The sequence below is a fragment of the Boleophthalmus pectinirostris genome, unplaced genomic scaffold (genome assembly GCF_026225935.1).
Source record: "Boleophthalmus pectinirostris isolate CB_2022bp ecotype Guang Dong unplaced genomic scaffold, ASM2622593v1 HiC_scaffold_7, whole genome shotgun sequence".
Taxonomy (NCBI): domain Eukaryota; kingdom Metazoa; phylum Chordata; class Actinopteri; order Gobiiformes; family Gobiidae; genus Boleophthalmus; species Boleophthalmus pectinirostris.
The window spans coordinates 7,811,104-7,824,496 of NW_026571473.1; the positions used below are offsets into that span (position 1 = coordinate 7,811,104).

The 13,393-nt window shown below is 36.1% G+C and overlaps 1 protein-coding gene across 5 annotated transcripts in view; it reads left to right on the forward strand.

The window, feature by feature from the left end:
- The window catches only part of rfx2 (regulatory factor X, 2 (influences HLA class II expression)), a 58,325-nt gene that overhangs the window by 13,934 nt on the left and 30,998 nt on the right, over positions 1–13,393 (forward strand). For all 5 annotated transcript variants that reach the window (XM_055164562.1, XM_055164558.1, XM_055164561.1 and 2 more), the window contains exon 3: positions 12,542–12,653. In XM_055164562.1, coding sequence (XP_055020537.1) covers positions 12,546–12,653 — 108 coding nt within the window. In that variant the 5' untranslated portion in view covers positions 12,542–12,545. The remainder of the gene's footprint in view (positions 1–12,541; positions 12,654–13,393) is intronic.

The following is a 13,393-nucleotide window of genomic DNA, read 5'->3' on the forward strand; positions in this document are numbered from 1 at the left end:
GTGCTGAAATAAATCATGGGGTATGTAGTTCCTGATGTTTATTAGCTATTGGGTTTTGTAATTTGATATACTGTGACAGTCCATGATATTATTGTGAGACTTTTGACGATACGATATCACCATATTTTGGTTATTGTTACATCCCTAATATTTAGACTTTGAAATATGACCAAAAACTTAAAAAAAATTCTTCATCATGAGGACTTTTCACTATTCCAGAGGATACAATATTTTGTTTTGGATTGTTAACTACTGTGGCAATGAACCTAATTTTGAAATCCATAGATAGTAGATCCTGTCAAATGTTTCTTATGTTGCTTGGGTGTGTCTTCAAAGAGGGTTGCCAGAATTATATGTTTTTGGAAACAGGCTCTGAAATATGACAGAAAACAAAAAATATAAAAAATTTTAATTTCTTCATTATGAGGAAAGATGCAATATTTTGTGTTGGATTGTTAATTGCTGTGGCAACGGTCCTAGTTCTGAAATTCATGGATAGTAGATAGTATATTTTTCTCTCTTTTAGAACTACATAATTTAAAGCGCATTCGAAATAAACTTCGAAATATGACCAAAAACTAAAAAACATAAAAAATTCTTAATTTCTTCATTATGAGGACTTTTCACTATTAAGAAGATACAATATTTTATTTTTGGATTATTAATTACTATGGCAACGAACCTGTGGATAGTAGGTCATCTCAAATGTTACTGTCCTTTCTTATGTTCCGTGGGTATGTCTTCGAAAAGGGTTGCCAGAACTATATGTTTAAAGCACATTTGGAAACAGACTCCAAAATATGATGAAAAAACTTTAAAAATATAAAAATTCTTCATTATGAGGAAATATTTGAATTGTTAATTGTTATAGCAACGGTCCTAGTTCTGAAACCCATTAGATAGTCGATTTTTCTCTTCCAGCACTATATGTTTGAAGTGCGTTCGAAACAGGCTTTGAAATATGACCAGAAACTAAAACACATAAAAACGCCTTAATTTCTTCATTATGAGGACTTTTCACTATTCAAAAGATACAATATTTTGTTTTGGATTGTTAATTACTATGGCAACGAACCCAATTCTGAAACCCATGGATAGTAGATCGTCTCAAATGTTACCTTCATTTCTTATGTTGCCTGGGTATGACTTCGAAGAGGGTTGTTGTTGTTTATATGTTTAAAGTGCATTTGGAAATAGGCTCTGAAATATGACAAAAATTTGGATTGTTGGATTGGATTGGAATTTAGATTGTTAATTGCTATTGCGACAGTCCTAGTTTTGACATCCAATTAGATAGTAGATTTCTCTTTTTCAGAACTATACGCTTAAAGCGCATTCAAAACAGACTTTGAAATATGACTAAAAACTAAAAAACATAAAAATACACACACATTAGATCCAGAACAGCTTTTCTTCTTCTTCTCTTCTTCGCTTCTTCTTCTTCTTCTCCTCTTCTTAGCTGTGTTTCCCGCAGGGCCAGACCTTTGTATCACAGGATTTAGTGTTTCTTTTAACTTGACTAAAAACAGTGCTCCTCGCCCCACTTCAGACCAGCAATCTGCAACTCCTCGCTCTATATGAAGAGTTTTAATTGTCAAAACACCAGCTGTACGCCGTCCTAATTGGCCTCTTTCGCTAATGGCAGAATACACCCTCCGGCTACTTCCTCCTCTGAAAATGACAAGACCCACTGTGAATGATCGGATTGTTGCACGTTTATTTATAACTTTTTCACACTTTAGACATACATTTTCTTCTCCACAAAGACAGATAGCGCCGCAGCGGATTTTAAGATGTTCGCTTATTGCTAGCATCCTTCTGATAATGGTCTTGCGTTGCCGCGGTGACAGAAGATCGGCGTAGTGAAAGTAAGATTACACTAGAGTGATAATTGGGTAGTGCACTTGATCCAGTGGAGCAGAGAAAGAGGTCGAAAGAGCTGTGCTGTATGTGTTTTTAAAGGTGCACTGTGGAACTTTACAGGTTTGCTACTTGCTTGTCTCCGCGGAAATGTTATTGCTTTGATTAGAATGTTCTACAGTACGGCATTAAATTGATCTGCTTTGGATTAGTGTACGTTTTTTAATGCGCAAAAATGCCTTGAATGAGCTGGGTTACGTCTCCACAGATCTGGCCTGTAACTTCGTTTGCTGGCATAATCAGTTTATCTCCATGGAAGTATTTAAGTTCAATGCCAAAACAAAATCTCCAGGGTTACAATTAGGTAGTAGAGGTTCTTCATGTAGTCTACACTGAAATGGAGCAAAGGATCATGGTCTATGTAGTTCCCTCTGTCTATTTTGCTGCACCATAACTCTCAATTTAAGCAGAGACTTGTAATTCGATATATTATTGTGAGAGCTTTGACGATACGATATCACGATATTTCGGTTATAGTTACACCCCTAATAAATAAGTACATTTATTTTATTTTTAGACATTATCGAACAGCTGGATATATTGTTTATTTTGGATACATTTATGTTTTTCTGCCTTATTTCATGTTCAAACTTTATTTTATTCATTTATGTTTTATACATCGCAAACTGCTCTAAGGTTCATATTTGTAGCCTATATTTATTTTCAGTTTGAAAGTTTTACGTAAATAATGATCGATAACAAAGTTTTTAGGGTTTTTTTTGAGAGAGAGAGAATTGCTGAATAAATGATCATGTAACTAAAAAATAATCATATGAATAATGGTGATTTCAATATTGACCTAAATTATGATTTTTTTTCCGTAATAGACAAGACCTACAATCAAGTAGTTAACTCTCCAACAGAAAAATTACATAGTACATCTTTAAGAATGGTATGAGCAATTTTCTGTAACTCAGTCTGGTGCCGTTACCTGCTTGTCTCCATGGAGATACGTTTAAAGGTCCTGTATTACACAAAGCTGACTCTTGTGAGGTTAGAATGTTATTACTAGGGCTGGGTATGATTAAGAAGTTGCCGATACGATACATACCTCGATACACAAGCTGATATGATGTGTTTTTTGATACAGTGCTTTTTATATTCAATACAATTCGATACGATATATTTTAAATAAAAAAAAGGCTAAATCATGGTTGTGACACTAAATGTCTGCTAAGTCCACTAAGTTTATGCAAAGTTAATATGAAAAACACCCATTTTACTCATCAAAACAGTGAAAATGTCAACACTATTGTTACTCTTACACAAAATAAGTTTGTAAAATATACCGAAAATTACTCTTCGTGATATATCGATACAGCATCCCACTTTATTGATACTATATCATCACATTAAACCATACGTTATATCAGTATTTTTGCACACCCCTAGTTGTTATGTCATCAGAAACATACCTGGAGTCTATCTACATCCCCAAAACTCAAAATGCTCTGTTCCAATTTGTGATGTCATCAAGTTAACAGCTCCTTTTACCTTTAGTTCAGTAGAGATGAGCAATTTGAGGGCTAAAATCATCCAAATTATTCTAGTGAATTTGTACAGGGTTTAAAACACAGTGGAGCACTCCCTGTATCACCACATGACATCACAAGGTGGAACAGAGTGTTTTCAGTTTGAGGGAAGAACACCAAAACTTAAATCTGCAGGGTTTGTGTGTTAAACATGTGTGAATGAAACAAAACACAACTCCAGGATTATGATTATGATGAGAAAACATTATCACAACAGATCAGAAAATAGCATGATATGAACCCTTTAAGTTTAATGCCATTCTGTGAAATGTTCTTAGGAAAGCAATAACATTTCCAGGGAGACGAACTGTTCCCCAGCGAAGTGACATGTTGCACCTTTAAGATTGACAAGGAATTTTGAAGTAGTCTTTTCATGCAGACACAGCCTCGGGCGCTGTGGCACACCCTAACCTGTTGTTTTTACTAGAATTTCCCAGCTAAATATAGCACCCAGTCTCCAAACCCTGACTGAGGCGACTGCACTTGTGTAGAAATCTGATTCATACGTCTTATGTCATACAGGTTAAGTCTAGTTTTTCTAAGCACAACAGTATAAGATCAACCAATAAGTCTGTATTTTTAGAGCCCTTTACAACAAACAAGGTGACCAAAGTGCTTCCCAATAAAATCAACACAATATAAAATCATGCAAAAGATTAAACAAAGGCGTAAAAGAAATTGCGCAAACTGTGAAGCCAGTCTGAATAAAGTTTTAAGCCTGGATTTAAACAGTCCAAAATCTATGATAGTGTGCATATAAAAATAAACAATAACAGAACCATGTAAAAACCTCACTCTTGGCAATATGTGTAATTAATTAAAAACTCTAATGATGTTTCAAAATATCTATCCAGTGATTTGAGAATGGTGACTCACTACTAGTACTGTTGCCATAGCGATGAAAAATATAAAACTAAATATTTGATCTTTTGAGTGAGTCCTCGAGATGTTGCATATAACAGGAAGTTGAAACTCATGAACTGGTTTATACTAACTGGAAATTTGTTGTGATATGACAACACATTTCGCTAGAATGTTTGGTGTCATGTTTTATTTGGAAATCAAAACACATTTTAAGAGGTCATTCAGATTTTTTTTTTCATAATTTAAACAGCCCATATTGCACTATTTTCTGATCTGTTATGTTTCCTCATCACAAACAGACCTGGAGTTGTGTTTTGTTTCATTCGCATGTTTAACGCAAACCCAGCCATATTCCGGTTATGGCATTATTCGGCATATGCTGTTTACATGTGCGCTGAGAAAACATGATCAAATGTAGTATCCTGGTTTCTTGACATAATCTTACAAATGCGCAAATGCAAATATTATATATTAATAAACCAGGAAAAATACAACCAACCATGATATTATAATTTGTTTAATGCAGCTTTGTGCACACTTGTTTATGTTTTACAGAAGCGAAACTTAAAACCACATGGCTCATTTGCATATAAAGTGTAAGCGCTGAAAAAAAACAGCTTGAGTCTTGTGCGCTAATGCGGTTCAGCTTCTATCGGACTAAAGGGCACGACTCACTGTAATATATGTGTTCTTTCTGTGACGGAGGATGTGCTGCTGATGGTGAGTCTGTCCTGTGTGTATATCGCGTTGGAGATGATTCTTGTTAAACTTTTCCGAGCTCATACTGTGCAGGTTGTATGTGTGCAGGTCGTATGTGTGCAGCGCAGTTCTTTATTTAATAGTCATTTCACTCATGTACAGTCACTTTAGTTATGTTGGCTACCGTTGTGATGAAAAGACTGAAAGGTGGAAATAATTCTCATAGGACTCAGTAGTAGTAGGCGCAGTAGTGGAGCATGATGCGCTTGTTGCTTCTTGGGATACTGAAGCCGGGATACTGCATAATGTGTGGTGTAATAGTGGTATTGGTGCGTGGTATCGACAAATGTTCAAGGAGTACGAGTAAATTAAGGAAGTACCGTGCCGATACCCAATACCAGTATACCTGTATTGGTATTGGTGCATCCCTAAGGCTAAGAATAAAATTCCTCAAACATGTGTGAATGAAACAAAACAGAACTCTAGGTATGTTTTTGAGGAGGGAACAACATTCAACATGGCAACAGCATGGCTCAAAACTCACAAGAAACCATTTTTTGACCTTTAAACATTTTATAGATCTTTTTATTGACCATTCTCTTGTAGCTTCTATGTAAAAATGTGCACTTTCAATGGCCGGCGAGTCTTTTGAGAAACGCTGGTTTAAATTACCACGCTGAACTCTTAACTGTCTTGTTAGTCCAGTAGAAATAACTACAACAAGTGTCCGATTTCCTCTGTGCCATTCTAGTGTAGGATTTGCAGTGAGACCATTTAATTCCATCTTCCTTTGACTTCGCTAAAGAGCGGTTCGCAAATTGTGTCTGCGGTCAGATTTCAGAAACTGTTTTGGTCGTTTTACTCAGAACCCTTCCACAAAATCAACATATTATAATCCTGTTTTGGTTTAGGAAATGATTGTTGGAAGCTGCTTTGTTTTTTATTTAGAACTGACTCATTTGTTTTTGCAGTTAAATCTTTCCTTGAAACAATTTCCGTGGTTGCGATTGTGGGAACTCGAGTCAAACTTGTAATGTCAGAAAACACAGAAATACTGCTTGTATTTCATAATAATGACTAGTCTTTACTTTAATTAGCCTTTAAAAGATGCGCTGTTTAAGTTTTCTTATGGAGGAAGCTGAAGCCTGCTACCGTATGGCATTAAACTCGTCTATCTGCATGGAAAGAGCACCAGAAATTACAGGTTACATCTGTGGAGAGACAGCCCTGCTCCGAGTAAGAATGCAGGTATTAGTGAGCACTAAACAAACAATTAAACAAAGGTTTGAAGTTAATGGCCACGTTTGCATGTTTTTTAATTCCGAATCAATTGTTCTGAATTAAATAGTTCTGAATTAAAATATTTTTCTCCGGTTTTACATGCAAATAATAATTCTGAATTGAGGTTTACATGGAAAACGCACTAGATCCCCTTTATTTAATTGCGCTTAACATTTGGGGGTGGAGAAGGGTTCTGATTGGACAGGGACATGAACGTATTTACGTCGACCGGAAGAAAACACACACTAGCAGCTACCGGCTGCATCTCGGTTTGTTGTTGCTCCACGGACACAGCTGGAGAATTGTCTCATCACGCTTTACATCTGTCAGCTGGGAGGAGTGTTGGAGAAGGGAGGAAGAAGACAAACTGAGTCAATAGCTGCTCTACATCAGCCCACTCCCGCATCCCACTCGCAAATCCAAAGAGCAGTGCATGAAAGTCCGAAGCCAGGACTGGTTGAGCCAGATCGTCCGGATCGTGTCAGAAGGGCGACCCAACCACCATGCGCTGAACGACTGGAATTATTTTAAAGAAGAATAAACGCTTACATGATGGAGGGATAAATGAATTCATGTTTAAAATCGGAGTAAACCGCCCACTTACTTCGGAATTAAGTTTAATTCTGAGTAACTATTTTCATTAGCAATTAAGTGTTTACATGGTCTTTTTAAAGTGGAATTAATTTTTATTCAAAATTAAATACATTTTATACGAAATTAAAGCTGTGATGTAAACGTGGCAAATATCGTGCCGTGGAATATTCCAGGCAAGGCAGTAATACTAGTCTATCTCCATGAAGCAGGTGTTGCCGATATGATACATACCTCGATACATAGGCCACGATACGATACGTATCTCGATACAGTGAGCTTTTGATTCGATACGATTCAATATGATATATGCAGTTCAATAAAAAAAAAAAGGGTAAATCATAGTTGTGATCCTGAAAGTCTTTGTTAAACAACAAAGTGAATATGAAACGCCCCCGCCCATTTTAATTATCAAAACTGTGAAAATATCAAGTGTGTTTCTTAAACCAGTTTGCTTCCTCTAAACAAGCAACAAAACTGTAGTGCTGTAACAAAATAATTTAGTAAAATATACCAAAAAATACTCTTGGTGATCTATCAATACAGGAGCCCACGATATTGATACTGTATCATCACATTAAATTATACAATATATTGATATTTCAATATTTTTGCAAATCCCTAATTCATAGTGATCAAATAAGAATTAGATGCTGACTGTAGGCACTGCTCTGTTTGAGCTTTGTTTTAACTCAATGTGACCAGAAAGAACTGACTTAGTTGGAATTATAATAGCAGCTCACCTCTTAAACAAGTCTCTCTCAAATAATTTTACAGTCACCAGCCAGTTAACATTAGCCATTCTCATCTATTTGTTGAACGTCAAACTCCTAAACAGGACCATGAACGCTCGTATTTATCACAGGCTCCTGAAAATGTGTTTCTTAAATCCATTTTGTTTGTTTTTTTCTTGAGTTTTCTATCTTAAAAGTTTTATGACAGTGTGTACTTAACTAGTGTGTGTGCATTGTATCACCTTTGTAACTTTTACACATAACATTACGGTGGAATGTTTAGAACACCCTCAGCATGATGAATCATTCTTGGTCATTATTTCGTCATTACAAATTAAGTCTGTTTGGGTGTAGTTCGTTATTAAGTGTTACCAAGTGCTTTTCGTGAGGTAGATCAAACATTCTCACATCTGTTGCTTGCTCAGGCTTGTAGGGGCTGTACACTCATATAATCATAATGTAAAAATGTTGTCATAATAATGTAAAATTCACTAGTATTTTATTTTGAAAGGAACCACTCCTCTTAAACCGAGCCTACCCCCAATGGTGCCAGCTCCAGCCCATGTCCCCTATTCTAATCCTCCTCTTTACACTCCAAAGTTCCTGCTAGAGCTTTACAATCAGGAGAATAGAGAGAGCAGGGAGGGGGCGGGAGGAAGGCAGGGGGAGGAGGAAGAGGAGGGTGGGGGGGGTGGTCACCATGGAGCCGCTCGCCATGGCAACCAACAAACGTTTACAAAGCATTAAGGAATTTCCTCATATCAGCTGGATTATTGGAGTCCTCTGAGAGCGGCTGGGGATGTGCTCATAGTCAGAGTCAGAGCCCCGTTAATGTCCATCCAGGTTGCTCAATGTTGTATCTTCTTCTTTACAAACTTATATTTACAGATTTTTAGATTAGTCACAGTCAAATGTTAGAATTTTGAAATTAGCAAATTGCAAAAGCTGCAATTTTTGAAGTACTATTATAATTTCCACAGAAAAAATATCTCTTATTCGGCATCAAAAACTGTTAACACTGCAGTTTAAATCTGTACAAACATGTGCTTCTTGTATTAATTTGTCAGTTAAAATGTCAGTCTTTTTGTCAGTTCTTCTGAACAGAATCCCATATTAAAACATGAATCCCAAATCATGCTTCTTAGAAAAATTACACTTATAGTTAGGGGTGTGCAAAAATATCAAAATATCGATATATTGTATAATTTAATGTGATGATACAGTATCAATATCGGGAGCTGCTGTATCGATATATCTTCAACAGTATTTTATGATCTATTTTGTTAAATTATTTTGTTACAGTGATAGAATTTTGTTGCTTATTTAGAGGAAAGAAACTCATTTTTTAGGCAACAAATTTGACATATTCACTGTTTTGAGGATTAAAATGTTTTAAAATGTGTTTCATATGAACTTTAGTATCACAGCCATGATATAGCCATTATTTTTTATTGAAATGTGTCGAATCGATTTGAAATGTATTGTACTGAACTGAAAGTGCACTGTATTGAGATATGTATCGTATCGTGGCCTATGTATCAAGATATGTGTAGTATCGGCAACTTCTTAATGACACCCAGCCCTACTTATAGTGCCATTATTTCCTCCACAAAAAACAAAACATCCTTTTATTCTGCTAACCCTGTAGTTTAAATGACACAAACATGTTCTGAAATGTGATTTTTCTATTGGATGCGTTTTAAATATGAACTTTGAACACAATCCTTTTGTCAAAACTATCAAAACTACAATCTAATCGCAGCCCTTGTTAGACAAATTACACTTATAGTACCATTATTTTCTTCACTAACTTCAAAATATCCTCCCTTAATCTGCTAACCCTGTAGTTTAGTTGAGTACACACATTCCGAAATAAGATTTTTGTGTTGGATATGTTTTTAAAATGTGAACAGAAATTTGTACAGAATCCTATTATCAAAACTACTATGAAAACTACAATCTAATCCCAATCCTTGTTAGTACCATGAAATATGATTTTGTATTGGATGTGTTTTTAAAATGTAAACTTTGAACTGAATCCTTTTATCAAAATACAACCTAATCATGATCCTTGTTAGAAAAATCACAGTTAAAACCTTTGTTTCCTCCAAAAACAACAAAATATCCTCCCTTATAATGCTTATTATGCAGTTTAGATGAGATCAAAACTATGAAAACTACTATCCAAACTACAATCTAATCGCAGCTGTTGTTCAGTTAATCACAGTTAATACCATTATTTCCTCCACAAAACATCCTCTTATTCTAATCCTGTAGTTTAAATGAGACAAACATGTTCTGAAATGTGATTTTTCTATTGGATATGTTTTAAATATGAACTTTGAACAGAATCCTATTGTCAAAACTACAATCTAATCACAATCCTTGTTAGAAAAACCACAGGTAAAACCATTATTTCCTCCACAAACGACAAAATATTCTCCCTTAATGTTACATAAGATCAAAACTATGAAAACTACTATCCAAACTACAATCTAATCACAGCTGTTGGTCAGTTAATCACAGTTAATATCATTATTTCCTCCACATACAACTAAATATCCTAATTCTGCTCCCCCTGTAGTTTAGATGAGTTAAAAACTATCAGAACTACAATCTGATCCAAATCCTTGACAGAAACTTCACAATTAGATATTTTCCCCAAATGGTACTGCTATACTCGACCCCCTTCCACATCCATTCTCCAGGCCTCCCTCCTTTGCTCTGTGCCTTTGAAAAGAGACCCTTTGTGCGTCTCCATTTTTAGCCCCCTTTGCTATGCTGTGCACATTGTCACCCAGTGGAGAGGGAGAGAGAGAGAGAGAGGAGCCCTGCTTTTGGTAACTCAACTCCCAAAACTCTAGTCCAACTTTTCCACTGGCGTTCCTAGTCCTGTCAGCGCAATCATGATTCAGGTTTTTTTTTTATATTATCGTAACTTTGATGTTTTGGAAAAATGGAAAATATGAGTAACGCATGAGGTTAGCCAAATGTTTTCGTGCTACGGCTGAGTTGCTATGGAAACGCTAAACTAATTTGTCAGTTCAGATTTTCAGTTCTTTTTTCCACAATATATTTAGATCTAGGGATTGCATTCAAAAGGTCATTCCAGGTTCTTTTGCAGTCAAGACTGTTCCTGGAGAGTACTATTTACCAAATCTGTGATCACTGGTCTCACAAATAGCACAAGCACAAGGCTGTACTATCACTCCTATAGGCGCACACACAATAACTTTCTGGGGATGTTTTCTGCTTGTCTCCATCGAGATATACAAGTTTAAAGTCCCTATGACAGGTCAGACTCCTCACAAAGGTGCACTGTGTAACTTTTTGGTTGTAGGTCCGCCACCTGCTTTTTTTAACGCATATGTCTTTGCTCTGCCTGGAATTTTCCTCAGTATGACATTAAACTGCTCTAACTTACATTTATTCAATTACTGGTGGTTTTATAGCTCAAAAACACCTAGAAAAACAAGTATTCTGACAGGGGTCACCTCTCCACGGATCTGAGCTGTAACTCGGTCTGGTTAAGGGCCTGTTTACACAAGAAATTTTGTGGGTAAAAACAACAAAATATTTTATCAAAAGTGCCTTTCTTGTTGCAGTTTTGGGGCTTAAAACGCAAAAATCTGAAACCACCCTCCCGAGTGGAAAAGTTGAATACTCTCTGTTGTAAGATGCAAAACTCTGGTCAGATCTGCTCAAGTCACATACGCGTTTACGTCACATACATCAACATTTAGCGTCACCACCTAGAATTCCAATTGAATTCCACACACTTTTGCGTCACCATGTGCACGAAGATTTCCTCCTGAAAACGCTTGTCTAAAAGCGGAATAAAAAGTGAAGACGCAACACCAAGGTTTAACACCATACTCTGAAATATTCTAGATAAAGAAATTGTAGAAATTTGACAGGCACTCCACCAGAAAAGTTACACAATGCACCTTTTAAGATTTTTGCAAAAACATTCAAACTCATTCATTTTCTCATTTGGCTTTTTTTTTTTATTTAAAAATGTACTTTCTGGTTAGAAATCGTGACAACAATTCTATAACTGCTACCTAGTAAAACTCCTTTAATGTATACCAAGATTATTATCTAACAAATACAAATATAGGAAAACATCATTATTTTGTTGAATTCATGTTTAAAGTATCAGAAAAAAAATGTGTTTGAATAGAATTCTACATAGTGTGATGTATTTAAGAATCCTCCACTTTCTGTAATTTTCAACATATTTTTTCAACTTTTGAACTTGGCAAATTGTTTCTTTATTGTTGTAAAACTATGATTTATATTAACATCAGGTCTTATTCCACCAAATTAAGCAAAAATTGTGGTTGAGATGACAGACCCTTGACAAGAAAAGTTACATACTGCATGTTTCAAATGGATTTCTGTTTACAAAATGCAAACACACAATTAAGGCTTAAGTTTGGTTTGTTTGAGCAATGAACAAAAGCCCTAAAATATTCTAATTGTTGAAACTCAGTGGTTACAGCGACTAGCCATTTGCCATAGACCATAAAATCCCTAATTAAAGTTACTTATACAGCAAAGAAAAAAAAAAAATGCTTGAGCATCACTTAATAATAACTACACACTTAATTAGCCTTAATAAAGCATGAATGAAGACTTAATTCATAATGAACTAATAGTTTATGAACAATGATTTGTGCTTTAGTGCTGTACAGAAAGCATAGAACCATATTAAAAAAGAATAAATACTCAATTTGATCTTGCCAGACTAAAGCAGTAAAAGCAGTCAAATCAAATCAAAGTCATTGTATTCTAACACTGACATGTTTTATCTCCTCTCCATCTCTTCCTCCCGTCCTTTTCCCTCTCCCCCTCCTCTACTCCCTCTCTTCTCCTCTCTCTTCTCCCTCTCCACTCCCTCTCTTTCCCTCCTCACAGCAGGATGCAGAGCTCTGAAGGGGGGTCAGATTCGGCGAGCAGCGTGGCGACCCTGCGGACGTCATCCTCGGCTCAGGCTCCGGTCGTTCAGCCTGTGCCGGCCTCACAGCAGGTACGAGCTCTCAGAAGAACCAGCACCACTGCTCTGATGGAAAGCACTTTCAATTATAATGAGATTATAGAGGACTCAGCCATCTGATAGTGTGTACTCTGTCCTTTTGTTGTGTTAAACTATTATGAAGCATCATTGGGTTACTGTGAAAAGTGCTATTTAAAATGTATGTATTATTATTATTATTATTATTATTATTATTTTGACCTCACCTAAAATGAAATAACATGTTACGGGCACATATCCTCCCCCATACAGGGATCTGGTGTAGGGCCCATCTACTGGCAGCAGGGGGAACTACTATGGGGAAACATTATTGCTTTTATAGCTAATGAGGAACATGCCCAAACATATTCATGCACGCAGCCGTAATAAACGAGATTTGAAAGCAGAAATAAAAAGCAGAAATGAGCTTGTCTTATGGATCTAAAATCTTCTACCTGTGACATAACAATTCTGGGGTATTTCAAACCACATATTTGGTTTGAAGTGGAGGCACAGAGGGAAAGGACTTTTCACAGAGGATTACTGAAAACAGCGGGAATAAAACTAAATACACCTTCACTGCACAATGTTATAACATGGTTGAAAGCTCAAAAAAGTCAATTTTGAAAAAATCGGTGTCCTTTAAGGCAGGCAGCTTTGACTTCCCTTGCTCAAACAGGTGTTGAAAAGGATGTATGCAGATGTCCCAGTTGTGTTGACACAGTGTTTTACCATGATGTGTGTGGTTGTATGTT